Consider the following 24819-nt stretch of genomic DNA (forward strand, 5'->3'; position numbering starts at 1 on the left):
AAATTTAAGATGTTTTTAACCATTATTTATTCATATATTCTTTCAGGCCCTTTCTCTTCTCTCCTGGGACTCCTGTTATGTATATGTTGGTATACAAAATGGTATCTCACAAGTGTCTGAGGCTCTCTTCTTCACTTTCTTTCTGTTCTCAGATTTGAGAATCTCAATTGATCTCTCTTCAAATTTGCTGATTGTTTCTTCTCCATACTTGAATCTTCTATTAAGCCCTGCTAGTAAATTTTTAATTTACAGTTGTGGTATTTTTCAATTCAAAAATTTCTATTAGGTTCTTTTTTATAATTTATGTCTCTTTGTTAATATTATCTATTTGATGAGATATCATTCCCATATTTTAATGTAATTCTTTGCATATGATTTTCTTTAGTTCTTTGGACATATTTTAAATACCCGATCAAAGGTCTTTGTTGTGTCTCCCCCCCCCCCCCACCCAGTTGAAAATCTTTGTAAGCCCAATGTCTGGGCTTCCTCAGAAATACTTTTGTTATTTTATTTGCCTTGTGTATCAACCATTCTTCTTGTTTTTTTCTAGTCTCATAATTTTTGTTAAAAACTGGTCATTGCAAACAGTATTATGTGACAACACTGAAAATCAGATTCCCTCCTTCCCCAGGAATTATGGAGGATATTGCTTGTTTTAGTTGTGCTCATTCGTTTTCTCAAATAATTATTTCTGAACTAATACTCCAAAATCTGTATTCTTTGTCATGTGGTTCCACTGAAATCTGTACTAGTTCAGTGGTTAGTTAATGATTGGAAGAGATCTTTTAACATATTTGGAAGCAGTAATTCTCCTAGTCTTTTTTAAGGAGGACTTTGTGTACTTTGGATCACATCTTTAGTCTTCAGTCTTGCTGTTTAGAACTCGACCTTAGCTTTTGCTTTCTGCTTTTCCAGAAACTCAAGGTAACCCAGAGCTGAAAACCCAAGGCATTCTCAGATCTTTTCTGAGAATTCACACTACACTATTCTTATTGCTGCCCTAAGATGCCTAGAGATACGTCAAAACTTTTTACAGACCCTATGGATATCATTTCTGTTTTCTTTTTTAACTTCACTGTTTATTTAGCTTATTGCTTGTCCCAATTGTTATCTATCACTTCAGGCAGCAACAAAGTAAAAACACTTGCTTGTAACTGTTTTTGACAAACTCCTCTCCTATCTTCCCCCTCCAGCTCCCAAATAAGGCTTTTTGTGCTGGGTGAAATCTGAGTCAGGTTTTTATATGGGTTCTTCCAAAACCAAGTTTTGTTCTGCTTCTTCCAATGACTGCCAAGCTGCTTTGGGGGAGCAGGTTGTTATTTTTTAGTGCTACTGCTGAACTAAAGAGCAGGCAATGGGAATCAGGCAAGTGAAAAATTTCACTGTGTTAAAAAAAAAAAAAGTTATTACAAAGAGTCATCTGTTTTTCTTGAATAAATGTTCCCTGGTTTGTTTTTAAGCCTTGGTTAATTCAGGAATTAATGACCCCAAATTATGATTTTCCCTTTTTTTTTTTTTTTAAACCAATTTTTCATTGCTTTTATGGAAGGGCGGATTTTCAGGAGTGTTTACTTGTCTATATTCAATGACTTCACCTGGGATGGGTCCTTAAATTATTAAAACTTTAATCTAATCTTACATATACTATGATTTTATTATATTGACTATAACAAACATAAAGAGCTTCATTAAATATCCAAGTCAGTGTTTGTGAAATCATAACTACCCAAACAAAAATAATTCAGTTCATCTAAATTTATGCCAGTTTCATTGGAAATTTTAGTTTACCAGAAGATTCTATTTTGCACTTATTAGTTGAGATTTTATTGTCACTTTTTTGCCCTTTAGTACATGCTCCAATTTAAACCTGAATTTCATCTTCCTAATAGTAAAACATGAAAGGAGCATTGGTTGGATTGACTATCAGAGTTTTACTAATTCCCACCAACTGCCCTTCCCCATTTTGGCATGAAACAATTTCCATTTTAAGGCAGTAATCAATTTTGAGGATTTTATTTCAATTATGAAGTTTTGACTTTGCTTATAGTTTGAATATCTTTCACTCATTTATCCCTGCTATTCCCCCCCAACCACAGATATAATGGTATCATTTTTCTTGAGTAAAGCCAGTGGACACATCATAGGTAACAATGGATTGAGGTGACATAGGGTCAGGGAATCAATAGTAAAAGAAATAATTCCAGAACTGATGATAGTTACAGTAGGACCAGTGAAGGGGTTGGCAACAATCCTTAGATGACCTTTTCATACACCTCAGTATCCACATCCTCACATTCAGTAAGCAGACCACCAAGAATGTGTGAGAGAGGAGAACTCTCCACATGGAGATTGCAAAAACTAGCTCTGAAGAACACATACATTCAGAATTATTTGGGGGGACTTAAGGAAAATTAAGACTTCTGGAAAAGGGGGGCGCCTGGGTGGCTCAGTGGGTTAAAGCCTCTGCCTTCGGCTCAGGTCATGATCTCGGGGTCCTGGGATTGAGCCCCGCGTCGGGATCTCTGCTCAGCGGGGAGCCTGCTTCCCTTCCTCTCTCTCCTCTCTCCCTCTGCCTGCCTCTCTGCCTACTTGTGATCTCTGTCAAATAAATAAAATCTTTAAAAAAAAAAAAAGACTTCTGGAAAAGGAAGTAAAATAAGAGCCATGAAAATCTCATTTTGTATGTTTGATTTTTGTGTGTGTGTGCTTCTATTCTTACCAATCTTATTTAACTTAGGAAACATGATTTTTCTTCCTAATGGTAATGACAATATCAGCTCACATTTACTGAGAACTAACTTTTTTCTAGGCACTATTAACTATTTACCTGTATGAAATCAAATCCTCAAAACCCTTTTATAGAAGGTCTGTTTTTATCAACTCCATTTTAAAGAAGAGTAAACTGAGGCAGAGAAATTAGTAACTTGCCCAGCATAATCATATAATTATGAGTAGTAAGTTTTAAAGTCAGAATCTGAACATAGTTGAAACTACCCATACAACATCTTGCCTTCTAGAAATATAAATATATGAAATCATATCACTTTTTAAAAACTTGGCTGTGAAAGCAAAGTTAGTGCTAGTGGTATGTCTCTTATTTAGGACTATTCATCATACTACAGTTGGTGGCTGATGGTATAGAAAAGCAATTCATTATTCTGCTCTCATTAATATATTTCGTTCTCATTTCACTTAAAGTAAATGACAAAGCAAATTGATAGTATAGAAGATTCTGTATTTTCTGGCCACCTCTTATTTTTCACTCTTTCTTTCTAAGATTTATTTATTTTTTTCAGACAGGGAGAAAAGAAGAGAGTGTAGGGGCAGGGCGGAAGGAAAGGGGAAGAATTCGTGTTGAGCTTGGAGCCCGACTTGAGGCTCAGTCTCAGGAGCCTGAGATCATGACCTGAACTGAAACCAAGAGTCGGATGCTTAATCAACTGTGTCATCCAGTGACCCTCACATCTCCTTTCTACTTCCCTCTCCAATGCTACAGACCTCCTTGATGCTTCTGAAAATGAACAGACGAGCTCTAGCTTTTATCTCTGCCCAGGAACTATCTCCTGGATATCCTAGATATCAACATGGCTAACTTCTCTAATGTCCATGAGACTTTACTCAAAAATCACTGTTTCGTTTTTTAAGATTCTATTTATTTATCTGACAGAGAGAGAGAGAGCACAAGCAGGGGCAACAGTAGAGGAAGATGGAGAAGCAGGCTCGCTGAGCAGGGAGGCAATGAGGGCCTCCATTCTAGGACCCTGGGATCATGATCCAAGCTGAAAGCAGCCACCAAACTGACTGAGTCACCCGGGTGCCGTCAGACCTCACTTTTTCAATGAGGTATGCCCTGTTCATCCCATTTAATGCTACAATTTATACTGCAATACCCCTTCTGTATTTCTACTCCTACTTATCCAGCTCTATTTTCTCACAGCACAGACCATCTCTATCTTGTATAATAAATACACATGTATTTAAATACACATGTATTTATTATATTTGTTGTTTGTTGCCTGTTTCTGCTGCTGGAATACCAGCTGTGTGAAGTGAGGAAACTGTCTTCCTCCACAGAGTAGATGCTTATTTATTGAAAGAAAGAATAAAGGCAATTTCTGAAAGTGAATTAAACTCATGAATACCAATGGACTTCAGCCCACTCTGGGTAGTCTGCTTCTCCAAGAGTGTCTTTAAATTTCATCCTTTGGACTTAGTACAAGCTATATCAGCCTTCTAGGTAATTTCTCCCTGGAAACCCTGATCTTTCTGCTGAAATAACTCTAAGCAATTTTCTCAGAAATACTTTGCACTTTCTTTCCATGATCCCATGTAATATGTGGTTCATAGCTTATTTCTAGTGCTTAGAACTAGGTGTTTGAATTTATCTTTGGACATGTTTCTAGACATAGACTCCACCCCTCCCTAACCTAGAACATTTATCTCTCATCTTTGCATCTATAGTACCTAGCACAGTGACCGACATGGTGTCAACCCTTCCATTAATGAGAGGAACACTGGCTATTTCTTTTTATCTATGCTAAGGCCCTTACAGACTTAAAAGATGGATGCTTATGTTCATTAGATCTTTTAAAAATGTAATAGTCTAATATCTGCAACTGGCTTATGACAAGTGTGTAGTTCCCGAGACAACCTTCTTTACAGACAACATTTCTAAGTGGGATATAACGTCATATTTGGAAATCTGTCTAATGTATGTAGGCTGTTGTACTACTATGTATGTGTGCACACACACAGGCTGAAGGCTCAGGGTTAGAAAGGGGTTGAGGGTAATGTTGAATTCCACTGAATAGTCATTCTGAAGCATATTTCAAAAGCAGCCTCTTCTTCATGAAGAGATTTATGATCTGTCTCACACGCATCTCTCTCTCTAGAGACTATAAACCATGCAAAGCAGCAACACCCGTATTTTAGCAAAAGTAATTTGAGAAGAGTAGCATAATCAAATTCTCATCATTTTCGCTTTGGTACAATTACCAGTATATGCACAACGATGAACTAGCATAGCTCCTGTGAAATTTTTCAAGGAAAAATTAGCCAAGGGTATAATATATTGTGTACCCTTGGGTAATCATGGTCCTTCTCCCATATGGTTCCAAAAACCCTTATTTAATTCAGTCATATATTTTCAGAATTACATAATTACATTTAACCAATGGTAAAATACTAGTAGAGCAAACAGCATATATTTTCAATTGAGTTTTTTTCAAAATTTTCTTATAGAATTCTTTATGAGGTAACACAGAGAAAACTACCAATATGTAGATTACTATTCATTTTTTAAAGTGGCTTCACTTCTTCAATTAAAAAAAAAATTCCATGTTTTCTTCTACACATTTCACTAAAATTAATTCTAAGAGAAAAGCTATTATTTTTAAATTTATTTTTATGTAAAAATAGTAATTTCCAAGGAGATCAACTTTGTTATTAAAAGTGTTTCCTTTGATTTGAGACCACTTTTTCTACATGGTTCGAGAGTGTAACTGAGAGTGTAAAATATGAGTAAATACAAACCAACAAGGATGGAGTAGAGGATGCCTGGCCTATCTGATGGTGGCTGGATATTCCGGTCCTGGTCAACAGCTTGGATGGGCGGGGAAACAATGATGGGGTTCAGTTCTTCCTGGAAAAAAATTCGGACAGTTTAGTTCAGCTTTATTATTAATGCCTCATGAAAAACTGACACTCAGGGATTGGGTATTATAGTTTGGACAGCTAGGTAATATCTGAGCTTAAACTCAGGTTTCAAGATCTGTAACTTAACATATTAGCCTAATTTTGAATCTGAAGAAGGAACATTGTGTCCTCAAGGTCAAAATGAAAAGACAGAGTAATTATGCACTTAGAACGTTCTATCAGGAATTTCTCCTAAAAGGAAAACAAGGAAGAAAGATATCAATAAAGTCTGAATCTTCCCTAGATATAATTAAATCAGAAAAAATGTGAGGCTATCAAGTATTATTTTTATCTGTCTTCAGACAAGATTCATAAGAATATTTATGTTGATTTTCTTCCAAGATCGTGTTTCAAAATTTCACATTTTAATTTTATTAAGATAAAATCTTTAAAAAGTCATGCTTTAATTGAATATCAAAGCCCCATCATTGCAAATTTTATATAGTTAAAATTAATTCTATATCATGCATGTATATACATTTAACTTGTAGTTATCCATAAGAAGATGCTATTTAAAATAGCAATACATTTCTTTAAGCCCATGTTTCCCAATATGATGTTCAGAGGTGTACTGTTCTGCTATCATGATAGGCAAACATTTTTCTGTTAAGAACCAGATAATAAATATGTTTAGGTTTTGCAGGACATAAAGTATCTGAGTCGGCTTTTCAACTCTGCCACTGTTAACACAAAAACAAGAAATGGTCATGACTAAAAGGAAACAGTCAACAAAACAAAAAGGCAACCCACGGAATGGGAGAAGATATTTGCAAATGACAGTACAGACAAAAGGTTGATATCCAGGATCTATAAAGAACTCCTCAAACTCAACACACACAAAACAGGTAATCATATCAAAAAATGGGCAGAAGATATGAACAGACACTTCTCCAACAAAGACATAAAAAGGCTATCAGACACACGAAACAATGTTCATCATCACTAGCCATCAGGGAGATTCAAATTAAAGCAACATTGAGATACCACCTGACACCAGTTAGAATGGCCAAAATTAGCAAGACAGGAAACAACGTGTGTTGGAGAGGATGTGGAGAAAGGGGAACCCTCTTACACTGTTGGTGGGAATGCAAGTTAGTGCAGCCACTTTGGAGAACAGTGTGGAGATTCCTGAAGAAATTAAGAATAGAGCTTCCCTATGACCCTGCAATTGCACTGCTGGGTATTTACCCCAAGGATACAGATGTAGTGAAAGAAGAGCCATCTGTACTCCAATGTTTATAGCAGCAATGGCCACGGTCGCCAAACTGTGGAAAGAACCAAGATGCCCTTCAACGGATGAATGGATAAGGAAGATGTGGTCCATATACATGATGGAGTATTATGCCTCCATCAGAAAGGATGAATACCCAACTTTTGTAGCAACATGGACGGGACTGGAAGAGATTATGCTGAGTGAAATAAGTCAAGCAGAGAGAGTCAAGTATCATATGGTCTCACTTATTTGTGGAGCATAACAAAGAACACGGAGGACATGAGGATATGGAGAGGAGAGGGAGTTGAGGGAAATTGGAAGGGGAGATGAACCATGAGAGACTATGGACTCTGAAAAACAACCAGAGGGTTTTGAAGGGGCAGGGGGGTGGGAGGTTGAGGAACCAGGTGGTGGGTAATAGGGAGGGCACGTACTGCATGGAGCACTGGGTGTGGTGCAAAAACAATGAACACTGTTATGCTGAAAATAAACAAATAAAAAATTATACTACAAAAAAAAAGAAATGGGCATGACTATATTGCAATAAAACTTTATTTACAAAAACAAATGGTGAACAGGATGTGATTTGTTAACCCCTGTACTAAATTATAAGTTATAATTTATAAAAGGTATGCTGAAAAACAAATATGCACTCCACACAGATAAGTTTGTGATGCACGGTATTAAATAACTTATCAAAAAGCTAATCTACTCTACTGCAGATCTTTTCAGAGACTTACGTGCTAATTTGCATAATGACTGTCCAAGAAAGGGGTTTATTTGCACATTTTCTAGAATCACCCATTTACATCTTAAACTCCTTTTTTTTTTTTTAATTTATTTATTTGACAGAGAGAGAGATCACAAGTATGCAGAGAGGCAGGCAGAGAGAGCAGGGAAGCAGGCTTCCTGTGGAGCAGAGAGCCTGATGCGGGGCTTGATCCCAGGACCCTGGGATCATGACCTGAGCTGAAGGCAAAGGCTTAACCCACTGAGCCATCCACGTGCCCCTACATCTTAAACTCTTACACTCCCTTAGAACACAGCTTGAGTAATACTGCTTTAAGTCTCTACAATGCTCAGGCCAAATACAGTAGTAATTCTATTTTTTAAAAGACGTTATTTATTTGACAGAGAGAGACACAGTGAGAGAGGGAACACAAGGTATGGGAGTGGGAAAGGAAGAAGCAGGCCTACCCCCGAGCAGGGAACCTGATGCGGGGCTCGATCCCCAGGAACCTGGGATCATGACCTGAGCTGAAGGTAGACGCTTAACGACTGAGCCACCCAGGTGCCACTATAATATTAATTCTAAAGGGAAATAATGTCTATTTCAATATATAACTTCACAATCTAAGAAATCATTGCAATGTTATGTTAAATCTTCTCAAATGATAGAACCCTGATGCATATCATGCACTTTCAAATAAAATCAGTAATTTCTAATCTCAGCAGAAATGCACAGTGGTGCCATGCTAAAAAGGCAATGATATTAAACTGTACTGTCTGATACTTAATTTTGATTAAGTTAAGTGATGTTAAGCATAGCTATAGTATTAAAATATATTAAATTATTGAAGTTGCAATAATTAAAGATAATCACTGACCAATGATATGGAGCTCACATACATCTGAGGGACTCTGCCCAGTTCATAATCTCTCATGGGCACTCAGTAGTCTAAACATTATTAATATTTTCCTAAAACAGAGAGCTCCTGGTAGGGATAACTTTCTAATATTCTATTCACTTGTGAAATGTGGATTCAGCACCATGAAAATATCAAATCAGTATCAAAATTATGCCATTAAATCCAGATGACTACTGTTTTGTTGTTGTTGCTGCTGTTTTCACAGAATACAACACATTACAACAGAATACTCTTCTTAGACTCTTCTCCTTGCTCCCTGTTTCTGTCCCTCTTTTTCTGTTTTATGCTCTCTCTCCTCCCCCACCCCTCTCTCTCTCTCACTCACACAGACACACACACACCCCCTTCCCAATTTCCATTTTACTTTCTCTGTAATCCTGGATTTCTCTTGGAACTGATAAAAATCCAAAGCTCTTCAAAGTACCTATGTTTGAATGCAGGAGTTAAGGGCTGATAGCTCACCACAGACATTTTTTCAAAGGAATCTGAGAGCTAAAGTCTCCGTAGAGCTAAGCTACTTCAGTCTGGTTCAACTAGCAAATCTGTGATAGCTTTCCCAAAGTACAAGTCGATTCAGACCTTGCGAAGGCATTTCCAATCTTAGGATTTTTTTTTTCTTTTCTTTTCAGCGTAGCAGTATTCATTGTTTTTGCACCACACCCAGTGCTCCGTGCAATACGTGCCCTCCCTATTACCCACCACCTGGTTCCCCCAATCTCAGGATTTTTTTGCAATCTCTTCCTCCTTCCCATGCTCAGGGAAATATACTAAGGGACCCTCAGTTCCTGTTGTGGGAAATAACTTACCCAGCATTAACAAAAATTGAGTCTGCGCTCTTCTGGGAGAGGGTCCCAGCTGATCACCTTTGCTCCGCTGTTTCTGTGGAGATGCTAAATGCCCACACCTACGCGGTTTTAGTTTTGGTAACGAGTTATAGAGTTTACCATCCTCTCCTGTACAATCTAAAGTTGCTAGGATGAACAATGGGGTTTTAGTCATATAATTTAAAATTATGCAAACGATAGATAAAAGTAAACATAACATGGTAAACCAAACCCAGAGGGAGGGAGAGGTGCTAATAAGCATTGTTCGTCTTTCAAAGTCGGTTATTAATAAACACATGGTGAGAACTGAAGAAATAAAAGGACGCAAGTGTGCTATTTAGAATCAGAAGACTTAAAAATGCAAATACCAAAATGTCCACGACTCAGGAGACTGGATCTAGAAGTGAAGGTAGGTGCGATGCAAGGTATTTATTTAAAAGCCATATAGTCCCATTTCACTATGTAGTTACCATACTCTGAACTTACTTTTAATATTACAAATACATAAACTGTACTAGTGAGAATAAAATCAATCCTCTGGGTGAAGTCTTCAATACGTCTCTGGAAATTTGGGAGAACCATAGCTATCCTGAATAACTCATTAGGACTTAACGCTATAAAGACTAGCAACTTACCTTAAGAAAAACTACTCTCCTTTTTTGTTAAGGATTTATTTATTCATTTTAGGGAGAGAGAGCGAACATGCAAGATAACATGAGCAAGGGAAGGGACAAGGAAGGAGGGAGAGAGACAGTCTCCAGAAGACGCCCCAGTGATCAAGGACCTCCATGCAGGACTCAGTCAATCTCCCAAACTTGAGACATGACCTGAGCCAAAATCAAGAGTCCAAGGATCATCCAGGTGCCCCAGAAAAAATTGTTCTTATGCTACCATTAATGAGTTTTTCAGAAAATTTGGGTTTAAAGGTGAAAAGAATGAATTCTCAGATTTAATTTCTGAGATTATCTCCCATGTATACGGGGGTCTCTGAATCTTGAGAATTTTTAACACGAACAACATGTAACATTAAAGGATGCTGTGTTTTGTTTAGAATGACACCGTTAAAATATTTAATGTAATTTTTCATAAAGTAAGTAACATTTAAACCAGAGTAGGAAAATTACATATGCATTCATTAGAAGAAACAACATAAGAACATGCATCATTTTTTTAACTTTTCTCTCACCAAAAATCTCTATATTAGATGCAGCCAGGCACTGGAAGGGCGTAGAAATAAGCAAGAATTTTATGGAAAAAGCAAGAATTTTATGGGGAAAAAAAATGTAGGGACGCCTGGGTGGCTCAGTCAGTGAAGCATCTGCCTTTGACTTAAGTCATGACCCCAGAGTCCTGGGATTGAGCCCGGCATCTGGCTCCCTGCTCAGCGAGGAGTCTGCTTCTCCCTCTGCCTCTTCCGCCTTCCCTGCCTTCTCTCTTTCCTCTCTCAAATTAATAAATAAAATCTTTAAAAAAAAAAACAAAACAAGCATGTAATCATTTACAAGGTTTGGCAAACAATATATACTCATTTAATACGCTCTGGTCAATTCATATTCTACTGAATTACACAACCTGGTAAGAGATCAGTACTCTCGGGTGGACTCTGAGGAAACAGTGCAGTGGTAGCTACTGTGAGAATAACCTTCATGGGTCTTGTGAAAAGACTAGCACCTATGAGATACGTTTCCTTTGAAGAAACATTCTCTTCAAGTAGATAGTAACTACTGCTCCTTATTTCTCCTGTCCCTTTATTTCTCTTAGCTTCTTATTTTACTGTTGGATTCAGAAGAATTATGCTCAAGAAATGAGAAATTCACCCATGGCTTGAATATACTTGGGTGTCCTTAAGGAGAGGATTAGGAGGATCTTCTATGCTGGCATAATTACTGGAATCACTCTTCACTGGAAACTCTGTTGCCCAACCTGCGCAAACACAACCCGCAGCCTGGTGCGAAAAGTGGGCAATGTATTTGATTCATCAAGTTGAATTCCAGGAGTCACATTAAAAAGGCACCTAAACACCTTGCCCCTAAAGCAGGTCTGCCTTCTCTCTGTCTTATTTGCCTTTGAGAAGTCATGTCTCCTGAATTCTGCTCATGCTAATGGGTGCATGTTACAAGTGAACAGAAGAGCAGGCTTGCATTCCCATGCTCCTTGAATTAGCCGTTAAATTTCCTGACATATTTAGTAATGGTCATTCACCCCTAAAATGATTTAAGTCCAAATAATGAGATTCATGTCGTGAGGATAATCATAGAATCTATCAAACAGTAACAAAAAGATTGTCTACAGTAGAAATGTTCTCTGATTCTATGATTATAAAACCCAAGATTATTCTGCTAGAGACACATGCTTCATGATCATTTTCTGGAGAGGCGTCTTGTCTTTTCAATAGATCTAAGACCGTGTTTTCATGTTCAACTCTTGAATTCTTTTGAGAAAGAATTAGAGTTAATTAGAGGGCTGGGGTCTGTGAGGACTACTTATTCCTTCTACGTGTTCCAGTCCCAATTCTGCTGTATGTCTATGTATAGATACACCTGTATCTATTTATATAGATAATAAGTAAAAATGTATTCACAAGCAATCACAAAAGAAGATTAAGGAACATGATCTGTGGATTTAAGGAAGCCCCAACTCTTTTTTCTTTTAGGTGTTCGAACTATTACCTTGCATAAAAAATACATTCAAGGGAAACTCAGAGATTTCGGTGGTAGAATGCTTTCACCATTTTAACCAGTGTCAAACAAAGAAAAGTCATGGTCTACAGGACTGTGAGATCCATTCTATCTCACCCCGAAAGTTCAAAGCACACATAATTCTCTTGGTTCCTAAATCTGTTTCCTGGACAGGTAGACTGCCTTTGAATAATTTTAGCCAATCCTTATATCTTAAACAGTTTTCATTTCACCAATGGAAATGAATCAGTATCATTTATCATACAAGCCAATGGGGTAGTGAATTTTGAAAATAAAAGCTTACATTTGACATTTAGTAACTTGATTAGTAAGGCTTTCAGCCTCAGTGAAGATACAGGTAGAATTTAAAGCACTTTTTAAATTCTAAATTTTCTTTAAAAAGTTTTAAATATTCTTCAACTCAGCATTGGAGTGATAGCTTCATATGAGTAATGGACACATAATATTACACTGAACCCATGATAATATTTTAAATTAAATGAGAACATTATAACAGTCTCCAAGAGTGGTCAATAGAAAGGCTTGCCCTGTTACAGTGGAAAACTCTAGAGAGGGCACAGTAAGAAACAATCTTCCAAAGGTAAACTAAGCTCAAAATACCACAGTGTCTCTAACATAAGAGTCAAGCTTTTATATTTTCTTTAATTATTATAATTCTTAATTTGGACTTTCAAATGGTCACCCTTCTATTTATAGAATACTAGGCTCATCATTGTTTAGCTATGTGGTCTCTCTATATTTTTTTAAGATTTTATTTATTTCTTTGACAGAGAGAGATACAGTGAGAGAGGGAAGAGAAGCAGGGGGAGTGGGAGAGGAAGAAGCAGGCTTCCTGCCGAGCAGGGAGCCCAATGCGAGGCTTGATTCCAGGACCTGGGATCATGACTTGAGCCGAAGGCAGACGCTTAATGACTGAGCCACCCAGGTGGCCCTATGGGGTCTATATTTTAATCAAATAATAATCTTACAGTATTAAGAAAGCAGATAATTATGTTAAAATAGTAAAAACCTCACCATCACCTATAAATATATGCAAGCACTGATAAGTGATTTAAAACATTAGCAAGCTATGTAATACCTAATTATTGACTGTGTTATTCTTAAATTCCTTTCATTAATTTTATGTGTTCTTTACACTTAAATACTTCCTTTTTTATATCCTTAAGAAATTTTTAATACCAAATTTGTATTTTAAATCTATTGAGCACTTCCTTTAATGAAAGAATAAGGTTTAGAGTTTATGAAAGAAAATTTGGTGGACAATGTTATCTCATACTATACTGTAAATGCGCTATTTTCCTGCAAGCTTTTGAAAATGTTTAGCCAAATTGTTGTTTGTTTCTATACATTAACTGACACAGAAAGGAAGAATGGATATGTTCATGCATACTCTAATATAAACACATGCACACTTAACACACTCCCTTAAGATGCCAAACCGCCATTTCTGCTTTTTCTTTGATTAGTTTTGCTTTCTTCAAATGGCAGAAATACTGGATTGCTTGAAAAAAAGTATAAGATTTATATATAAGTATATATTTACATATAAGTATAGAAAAAGTATTTTAAAATGTTCTATTCTCTGTGAACACTAAACAAAACAGAACAGTATTAAGGTGGGTGACATGGGCCAAACCAAGTAAGTTGGACTTCCTTCCTATGGGATCACAGAAGAAACACAGTAGAACATTCGCATATGCCTTTGAACCTTATATACTAAAACACCTATGATGTCTGATTCTTTTCAGTCTTTCAGTTTTGATAATAATCATCTCTGGAACAGAAGAACAGCGAGCCTACATGAAATACTCTGACCGCCATGATCCACGAAGGGTGTCAGCTTCTCCTGATCGCTGGAACTTTACGTCACACATTAAAGGAAACGAGCAAAACCACTCTGCAAAACAGATACTTTGTTGTATCATTTTCATGAGCAAACTGGGCCTGCTTCAATGTCAGGCTCTTTCTTATTATGAGGTGTCTCTGAAAAATTGTTTGAGCTATATTTTTATATTTTACATATTACAAAATATTTTACATATTTTTATGTAATATACCCTGATGGCATGCTGTGTTGAACATGTGCATTTGAACATAATTGCAATTGCATATCTTACTAATATTTGACTTTTTTACTAATACTGCCCTTCTTTTCAAAACATTTCTTTCAATCTTTGCCTTTTAAAATCATTTCTTTGCTTAGACTTAAGAAATGTAGTTTGAGCTATTTATTTTACAGAAATTATGAAATACATGCGCAGACATGTGTTTATAAGGATTATTCGTTACAACCTACAACTTGCCTTTTAAGAATACACTTTATATGGAAGTACTATATATAACAGACTTTTATAAATCATAAATTCATAGCCTGATGAATTATCACAGTTATATTTAATTCTAAATGCTACTGACATGAAGAAATAGAATACTGTCCGTGTATCAGAAGCCCTATATTATCTGTTTTCTATGAATCGCTACTGTCCCTTCCATCCTAAAGATAACCTGCTTTCTAATATCATAAATAATATTTTTTAATTTAAAAAAATTACTTGTTTTAAGGTGTCACAAATATAATTATACCATATGGTGTGTCTATTAACTTTTTTCATTTATTATTAGGTCTTACATGATATGCATGCGTACAAGAGTTAGGACCATGCAGTATAGTCTCCGCACACTCATTTCAGTGGAGGACTGTGTTCCATGAGCAAGACATAGCCAACTTTCTCTCCTCTTCACACTGGTGATGGCATTTAGGTTGTTTCTAGCACATGCTCTGACAAAGAGTGCCGTGCCCTTCTGCATGTCCTTTTACACACGAATATATTTGGGTTAAATATGAGAATCCAATTGCTGGACGTGCATGTGTTCTGACGAGCTAGGTCCCTGCCACACAGTTTTCTAAGCTAATCCTATTGGCTTATGGTCTTTACTGAGTGCTCCCTAGCTTTGCCAACAGTTGATAATTCCATTTGTTTTAAGGCTTAACCATTCTGGTAAGTCTGTACTGTTATGTCAGAGTGATTTGAACTCTTTTACAATTTGTGATATTTGTGAGGTGTTGGTTCATGTCTTTTGTGCATTTTTCTATCTTTTTCTCACCGGCTCATTAGAGCTCTTTATATAGTACAGTGTTAAGTCTTTTGTCAGCTTACTGTTAGGCAGGCATTATATCCCAACTCTATTGCTTACACTTAGACCCTATTAAGGTTGTTATGTTGAAAGAATATAGTCCCATTTATCCCTTTCTCTTTTCATTTATACTTGGCTCTTTCCTCTACCTGTACACTACTTTGACCCGAGGTATAGTTGACAATTTTCTTTATGTATTTCTATACAGAGAATACTGTACTCTCCCTTATTAAGATTTACCAAACACTCATGTTACCTGTATGTCTTAGTCTGCTTGCCTATAGCTTTCCTGAGTGCAGGGAAAGGCCACATGGAAAGTACCAGAAACATTTAGGGCACATCAGCACTTAAGACATGTTGACTAGGGATGTCTGGGTGGCTCAGTCGGCTAAGTGTCTGCCTTTGGCTCAGATCATGATCACAGGGCCACAGTCCTAGGGATCAAGTCCCGCATTGAGCTCCTGCTCTGGGGGAAGTCTGCTTCTTTCCTGCCTGCCACTCTCGCTCTCTCTCTCTCTGTCCAATAAATAAATAAAATCTTAGGGGAAAAAGGGAGTTTAATAAAGGACTTCTCCATTCTATAGTATTCTGAGGATTCTTGAGCCTCACAGACTTGCCCTTGCTTTCTGCATTCCTGTAAGACCTCCAAATACACATACTGATGTTTTATGAGCATCTTCTTACTATACTAAGATCTTTCGCATGCTCAAAAAACTACCGCACCCAACTAAACTGAAAAATGGGGTCTTCACGAGAGTATCTCAAAATACACAAATGTGGGTTCATAGTGCATCATGGAGATGCCCTTTCAGTGACCCAAACAGTTTCACAAACGTTGCAATAGACTGAGTGGTGAGCTCCAGCATCCTACAGGAAAGCATTTCAAACTTGCTAAATAAGTAGCTGTAGCACTTTTCAGTAAGTTATTTAATCCCTCAGATCTTGAATCATAATTTTCACAGTGAGGTTAACAATATCTACACTCTATTAATTGGTATAAGGATTCATGAAAGACAGCATATTAAAAAAAATAAGTGCCATGCTTAGTAATGGATATTATTATAGTTAGTATTATTAAAATTACCTCATTATTTTAGTTGGCATTAAAATTGACTCCAAGTTATAAGCAGACAGAGATGGAAATTTTTTCATGTCAAGTCGGAAGCTAATTTGAGTATATCTTGCTCAGTTTTCTGAAAACATGACACCAACATGAATTTTGAAGGTTTTACTTAAAATTGCATAACTGATCAAATGTTTGAGGGAATGAAGGGGGACTCTCATTACTATTTGATCTTAAACCAAGATTTAGATGCAAAACCTGCATAGCAAATTTTCTAATGATTACACTTAACCATAATTTTAAGATAGTGTATCAGAGAGTTTGAATATTCACTTAAAATGAACATGTCACTTTATTAAATTGAAGCTTCAGTGAAATTTTTTCCTATACACTCAGACACATTAGTCTTACATCCAATTTATAAACACATTCTCTATGCTTTGATTACAGAAATGTTAATAAATTCCTATGGAGAGACTCATAGTCACAGCGACTCAAAGCATATGTACACAGTTTCCTCTAGAATTTCTTTTATAAAGATGTCTATTGATGAATATTAAGAGAGACCTCTGACAGAAAACTCACATGTTCAAGTATTATGAGTCAAATATTCAAAATAACAAGAATCAGAGAAATTCAAGTATGTGTAGCTTGAATAAAGCACACTTCGATCCATGTATTAGGAGTGAGGCTGGGAGAGATGCACCATGGACAAGGGAGCTAAAAAACAAACAAACAAAACAACCCACAACCCACAATCGATAGGTAGATAGATGGATGAATAACTGATAGATAATCAATAATTTGGGGAGAGTCATTCAAGTACCTTAAAAACAATATGGTTTAATTTTCATATTGTTGGTGATGGAAACATCTACAGGTAAATAGCAAGAAATGTTTTGTCTTTCTGATGAAGAAAAAATTATCACAGAGTGTCCTGTAAGTATAGATACAAAGAGAAAATATTTTAAACCCTGCAACCCAGTGTCAACATGTTCAGGTATTTTCATTTCTTTTCTTTTTTAAGATTTTATTTATTTATTTGACCGACAGAGATCACAAGTAGGCAGAGAGGCAGGCAGGGAGAGAGGAGGAAGCAGGCTCCCTGCTGAGCAGAGAGCCCGATGAGGGGCTTGATCCCAGGATCCTGGGATCAGGACCAGAGCCGAAAGCAGTGGGTTTAACCCACTGAGCCACCCAGGTGCCCTGTTCAGGTTTTCTATCAACACTTGTCACCTATGTATTCTACCTTGTCATCTATGTACCCACTTAGGTGATCTTTCAGGACTTTATGTGTATAAATTTTGTTGACTCTTTTACCTCCCATTACTTCATAATCCTGCTCTGAGCCAATAAATATGTTTCAAAAACACAATTTGCAATAACACGCAGCCTGCACTAATATTATAAATTAGGCTCTCTAGCTATACACTTGAGTTGCTTGGATTGTATTCATTATTGTTCTGTGTCTTTAGTTGTTTTCTTGGGTTAAATTCCTAGACATGGAATTTCTGGATCAAGGAATGAGTTGAAGTCCTTTGTACAAATTGCCAGATGGCACTCCAGAAAGACTGTGATGGTTTATTTCCTCCTCAGTAGTGTGTGAGTGTTTATAACAGCACATATTTGTCAATATTGAGTGTGATATATGCCTAGGGGATTGCTAAATAAATGTGAGGTTTAATTCTGCATTTCTTTGGTTGCTAGCATAATTTATGTGATATATTTATCTCTGATTCTTCTGTTCATTTACTTTGTCTATCTTTATTTTTAAATTTTGGTATTTTAAAATTTTATTCCCATGGCATATGTGCATAGGACAGAAATCAACACTTTGTTAGTAGTCTTACAAAAAAAATTTTTTTTTTTTTTTTTTAGTGTGCTGTTTGCCTTTTAATGTTCTTTGCTTTTGACATCTAGAAGCTTGGCATTTTTATGTATTCAAATATATCCCTCTTTCCTTTTTTGACTTCTGCTTAGATAGTCTTTCACCATCTGAAAGTTATATAAAGGCTGCATTCTATTTAATTTCAAGTATTATGGTTGCAACATTTTAAGTTTAATGTTTCAATCTATCAAGAAAATTGAATAGTAAGAATTTAATGCTCATCAAACTGCGGATGGAATTTTACCCCCTCCTTTTGTTTAACTAGTTCTAAACACTTTCTTTCCTTTCACCCTTCTTCTCTGCCTTAAACAGACATCATAGAAAATTTAATATCTTTCAGAAACTTAAGAATCCTAGGTTTCTATCATATTCTAGTATACACTGCTTTACAAATCTTAATTTGACCATGACTATGATGATTTAAAATAGCAATTCAGACTTGCTTTATCATATTAGACCTGTGACGGTCAGGAACATGTGTGTGTGTAAAGTAGAAACTGGAAGAACATATGATGATTTAAAATAAAGAATTAGATCCAGATAATCTAGGTTTATAGAAAACTAGCAAAACAAGATTCATTGAAATAAATAAGATGGAATTCCAAACAAGAAAATGCCATCTAACTGCATTTGTTGTCTCTAATTTGTGACATTTCTACCTTCTAGTGACACACACACACACACAAATTGCTGTCCTTGATAATAAAATTTGAGAATTGAAAATTACCATTAATATTATTAGTTATAGCTTACTATTATTCCTATTATTTATATTTTACATTTCTTTTAAGAATTATTTTATACTCCTGCTCTCATACATATGTATTATACATGTATACATTTATAAATTTATAATAAAGTTTGACTGGGTTACATTTATACTACATTTTGTTTTATTGGTTTTAATGCTCACATCTAAACATTTGTATCATGATTTACTTATTTTTAAATTCTTTTTTTAATTTCTTTTTTTTAAAGATTTTATTTATTTGTTTGACAGAGAGATATCACAAGTAGGCAGAGAGGCAGGCTGAGAGAGAGGGGGAAGCGGGCTCCCTGCTGAGCAGAGAGCCCAATGAGGGGCTTGATCCCAGGACCCTGAGATCATGACCTGAGCTGAAGGCAGAGGTTTAACCCACTGAGCCACCCAGGCGCCCTACTTATTTTTAAATTCTTTATTTTTGTTTGACAATCGGCCAACTGACGCAAGACCTTGACTGTTTTTCCAGTAAGAACATGTGAGTCCATGTAGATGTTAGAATGTCAGGTGCTACACACCTGAATGAAATTTTGACTGAATTTGTGGTTCTCTCTTCACAAAATTTCCTCTATTTTCTCCTATGGAGCATATTTCTGAATTGTAACTAACATTTGCTTTCTTCCTTTGTTCGTTTGTTTTAACTATCTGGTAGAAATTCTCTTTTATCTTGTAATGAACATAATATACCAGGGGTTTTCCAAGGATTAGTCCCCTTGCCTTCACTGTGTTTCATGATTTGAACACCTTGGATCTGTAAACATAGGGGCTTTACAAAATTCTAAAGGTCTTTTCTTATTCTGATTCTTTCTACAGTGTTTTTGTTATTGTACATGCTCATTTTACCCAATGTCTGGGTCAACACTGAGTAGCCATTTGGCTCTCTGATGTCACTGCCTGACCCCTCCAGGACCCACCTGCACTCTGGATGGTGGTGTCACACACACATGTGACAGAGCACCACAGGGCACTGAGAGGAGTCCTGGATTGACCAGGACTGGACAGACTGAAGCCCGCCTCTCTGGTTAGTTCTCTTCCTGGGGCTACACCCTTTACTGGCCATAAATAAAGGAATATCAGTGTCTTAGGTAGGAGGTTTGGTAATTAAATGCAGAAGTGTTTGTAGAATACCTATCTCAATGCTCCCAGCAAGTTCTAAGTAAGTATTAATAGTTATTTGTGATTAATAAAGCATTCTTCCTTTTCTGCATCTTTAGTCCTATAATTTCTGTCTTTAGTCTCTTTAGTTCTACTTTATTCTCAGTCCCTATCTTTATTTCACTGTCGGTCATGTTTTATACATTTCATTCTTTCTTGAGTTGCATTTGAAACTCGTGGTTTTTTTTTAAATAAATATCTTGTGTGTTTTTTTATAAATGTTCTTAAAGACCTTTCCCCTTTATCTTGAAAATAAAATATTCTTCTTCTTGAATGCCGTGGAATCTTTTGTGAAGCTCATGTGTGTTTGCACCAGTGCACTGCGTGGATGACCGACACCTCTGAGACAGGGAGATCCTCTGTTTCTGTAGCAGAGACCCCGAAATCCATCCTTGTCCTTGTCTGGACTGTTTCATTCTCTCTCTTTCAGGACTGTGGCCGTCCTGGCAAAAACCCTGCCTTATCCTTGTCTCCAGAGTTGATGCCACATTTCCTCTGTTCTTGGTCACCAAAGCAGGTAAAGCAGGCTCCCAGGGCCACCCGCAATGGCAATCCAGACCTTCCTGCTCCAGGGGAACAAGCAGACAAAAGACAGGACAAAGGAGGTATCAGAGAAAACCACGTTTTCATCTGTGGATGAGATTCTATATTGTGGGAAAGCCTTCTCCTCTGGCCTTTCTAGACAGAGCAGCAGAGTCTCCAGGCTGTGCTCACTAACCAGCAAGGGGTCACACCCAGTGCTCACTCATTCACAGCCAGATCAGAAGTCCAGGGAAGGGACCAAGTCTCACACTGTGCTCCACAACTTCTCAACTGTAGAATACCCATCCTCTCTGAGATCAGCCTTCTAAGTGTGCAACAGTAACCTTATATGATATCCAATTACATCCATTAACATATCCACTTAATCATAGAGGCTTCTCAGCTTAAAAAAAAAAAAAAAGTAGCCTTTGCCAGTCCCTTGCAGTAACTATTGCATTTTAATATCCAATAAACACTAGTTTTTAAAATTTCATTATTCTATTTACATATAAATTTCTTTCTGACCTAGAATATAAATACACTGAAGGGGACCATTGTGTGTGTTTTTTTTTTAATTCAATGTTTTATTCCAATTCCAGTTAGTTAACATATATGGTAAAATTGGTCTCAGCTGTAGAATTTGGGGATTCAACACTTACATATAACACCCAGTTCTCATCACAAGGGCCCGTTTTAATGCCCATCACACACCCACATCCCTCCATCAACCCCCAGTTTTTTCTCTATAGTTAAGAGCCTCTTATGGTTTATTCCCCTCTTCCCCCCCCCCACCACCCCTTCCCCTGTGTTCGTCTGTTTTGTTCCTTAAATTGCACACATGAGTGAACTTATATGGTGTTTGTCTTTCTGTGACTGACTTGTTTCTCTTAACAGTATGTCCTCTCTTTCTATCTACATTATTACAAATGGCAGGATTTCATTCTTTCTGGTGGTTGAGTCATATTCCATGTGTGTGTGTGTGTGTGTGTGTGTATACAGATATAGATATAGGTATACATACATACATACCACATCTTCCTTATCCATTCCTCATCAATAAGCATTTGGGCTCTTTCACAGTTTGGCTGTTGTAGATAATGCTGCTGTAAACAGCAAAGTGCATGTGCCCCTTCAAATCAGTATTTCTTATCCCTTTGTAAATACCTACTAGGGCAATTGCTGGGTCGTGCGTTTCTTTCATTGTTTGTACCTCACTTGGTGTCTTAACATAGAACAGATACTCAAACACCATTCACTCGATGAGAAAACCAGATTTTTGGCTACTGAGCGAATTCTGGAAGGAGAATAATCACAGCCTGATGGAGCTGGTACTGGAGAATCCAAAGAACAAGATAAACTTAGGAAACAGGAACAACTGATGGTAAATTTTACTGGGGGTTGGGTTTACTGGAAAAAAGTGAATTTTAAATTCATAATTCACAGCTGGAACAACTGAAGAGAAAAAGCAATGGACTTATTTTGTCATTTTAATATTAATTTTCCGATACTGATTAGTACACTGATTGAGGTTCTAGTGCTTTATAGAGCTCATGCCGTGTGCTTTTCCTGAAGATAGGAGGTGAGAAAGATGACAGATGGAAGCATCTTGTTATCTCTTGGCAGGATTGAGTCTTCTTCAGTGAACAGAATGAACGCTTAGAAGAGCACAGACGACACCAGCCTACAGCCCAGATCTCATGCACTCTCGCCCATGGCTGCTGCTAGCTTCTGAAACGCAGAGTATGACCTCCTCCAAACAAAACCATCAGCAACATTTAAATCCCCCCCACACGGGTCTCCGGAAGATGTGGCTCTTTGTGGAAGCGCAAACGGGAACACTTGGTTTGAATGTGTGAAAGAAGTATAACCCAGACTTGTTTCCAGACTTCTGTTCTGTCCAGCAGTAGAGGCTACTTTGAACCACCGCAGGGGAGCCGTTGGTAACTGGATGCTAATGTGCACAGTACCGATAGATGCTTCTTAATGTCTCCTTCAGATGGCCTTTGTGGTATTTGTTACAGGGTCTCTGGAACCATCTGCTAAACTTTTCAATTTTCCTGCAGAAGTTCAAGATAATAGCATTTTTTTTTTCCTTTCCTGGTCCTGCTTTGATGTCTTCCACATAGAATGTGCTTATTTCCCACTCTGCTGACATTTTTCAAAGTGCATGTACTATCACACTGGCATGAAGGTCATTTTAAAAAAAACACAACTGGCATGCCTGGGTAGCTCAATCAGTTAAATGTCTGCCTTCAGCTCAGGTTATGATCCCAGGGTCCTAGGATCGAGTCCCACATTGGGCTCCTTGCTCAGCAGGGAGTCAGCTTCTCCTTCTGCCTCTGCCCCTTGCCCCCAGTTCATGAGCATGTTTCTCTCTCTCTCTCTCTCTCTCAAAAAAAAAAAACAAACAAACAAAAAAAAACCAATGAAAAATCAATTGATTAATCACAACTGTGGAGCCTGACACCAGAATGCAAATACAGTCCTCATCTGTGAGGATGCTGGTAATCCTTCAGGTTATCTGCATTTGGAACCATAACTCAGGAAATTTTTGTGTGCAATAAAGACTTTTGCAGATCACTTATCCTTTTCTAGCCCTTTCTGACAATCTTTCCTAAATCTCAACCTTGGGCAATGTCTCACCGGTATGGCACACCCATGGTCCGTCCTTCACAGCCATACTGAACAACATTTCACACTGCATTTTAATTTATATTATGCTATGGCTCTTCTCACTTAGGACTTCCATACGTATTCTATTTATTCTCAGTGTTGAAAACCAGGATTTTACTCTTGTGATAAAACGTTTCCAGATATTAAAATTTAATAATCCCAAGCCTACTTTCAGAACACTATTGCTACGTTTATACCCCCAAATACCAACTGGAAGTATTCAAACTAGGAAAAAGGGATGAGAAGGAATCCACCGACCCAGAACTCAACTGAATTGTACACGATACCCTTCAACTGAGTTCAGTAAGCTGGTCAAAAACAAGCATAACGACAAGAAGTTTGCTAATTCAAAATGGGCAAAAAGTGGAGTTTTATTTATTTTTATTATTATTATTTTTTAAAGATTTTATTTATTTATTTGACAGAGATCACAAGTAGGGGGAAATGTAGGCAGAGAGAGAGAGGGGGAAGCAGGCTCCCTGCTGAGCAGAGAGCCCGATGCAGGGCTCGATCCCAGGACCTGGAGATCATGACCTGAGCTGGGCAGAGGCTTAACCCACTGAGCCACCCAGGCACCCCAAAAGTGGAGTTTTAAATGGAAAAAGAATTTGAACTACTCCACAGGGATCATAAAAAAAAAAAAAAGGAAACTAATAAGTAATTTTTTTTAAATGAAGGGAATCAGATGGTCAGCTTTTTTAGAAAATATTTGAGATTGGTTGTTCTAATCAATTGACCCACAACTACTTATTGAAATAAAGTGGAAAAAATAGAGTCCCATTTATTGATATTCTACCTGTGCCTAGTTCTGTTTAATTCTCACAACATCATAGTTGGAAAAGCCATCCAAAGCCTCGGGAGTGGTGTGCCATGAGGAGGAGCATGGAGCCCTTTCATGCCTCAGGCCTTCCCCTGCCTGCCCTACTGCATCGCCCACCATGTTTCCCATGTCTCCACTCAAGCATCTCTGGCTTTCTTTTCCTTTTTTCCGCCCAAAATTATTACTGACAAAAAATTCAACATATAATAAGAGTACTTTTTTTTGGTGATACAGATCTATTAAAGAAGAGAATGAATTCTTTTTGCAGGGAAGAGAAGATTTCAGTTAATTGGGGATAGTGTTCTCTATCACCAGATTGCAAATGCTCATCGATAGAACACACCCCTTCCCTATCTACAGAATCCACCTGTCTAACATAAACAGGGTCAGTCCAGACTTGGCCCGTGGGCCATAGTCTGCCAACCCAAGGCACAGTGCCTGGAGTTTCTATTCTGAAGCTTGGTATGCAAAGGGTCTCCAAAATTTGGCTGCACCTTACTACCTCTCCATATCTATTTGTCACTGTTCCTATTCACATACTGCTCTCGCCCAACAAAACATGTTAATCATTCACGGGAAATCATTTCACTCCCTGAGTCTACATCTTCGTCCCTGCTGTAGCTCCCGAGACTTCTTAATATCAAGAAAGGTTCAAGGATCTTCTTGAACACCACCACCTTCTTGAGGCTCTTTGTGAGCCTCTGGGTGGAGTTGATCCTTTCTC

General features: G+C 37.3%; 1 protein-coding gene across 1 annotated transcript in view; it reads right to left on the reverse strand.

The window, feature by feature from the left end:
* PCDH15 (protocadherin related 15) overlaps nt 1–24819 on the reverse strand; it is a 567896-nt gene that overhangs the window by 416170 nt on the left and 126907 nt on the right. Inside the window, exon 6 of the mRNA XM_046026577.1 lies at nt 5533–5641. Within this exon, the coding sequence (XP_045882533.1) occupies nt 5533–5641 (109 nt within the window). The remainder of the gene's footprint in view (nt 1–5532; nt 5642–24819) is intronic.

Source organism: Meles meles, chromosome 13 (assembly GCF_922984935.1).
Source record: "Meles meles chromosome 13, mMelMel3.1 paternal haplotype, whole genome shotgun sequence".
Taxonomy (NCBI): Eukaryota; Metazoa; Chordata; class Mammalia; order Carnivora; family Mustelidae; genus Meles; species Meles meles.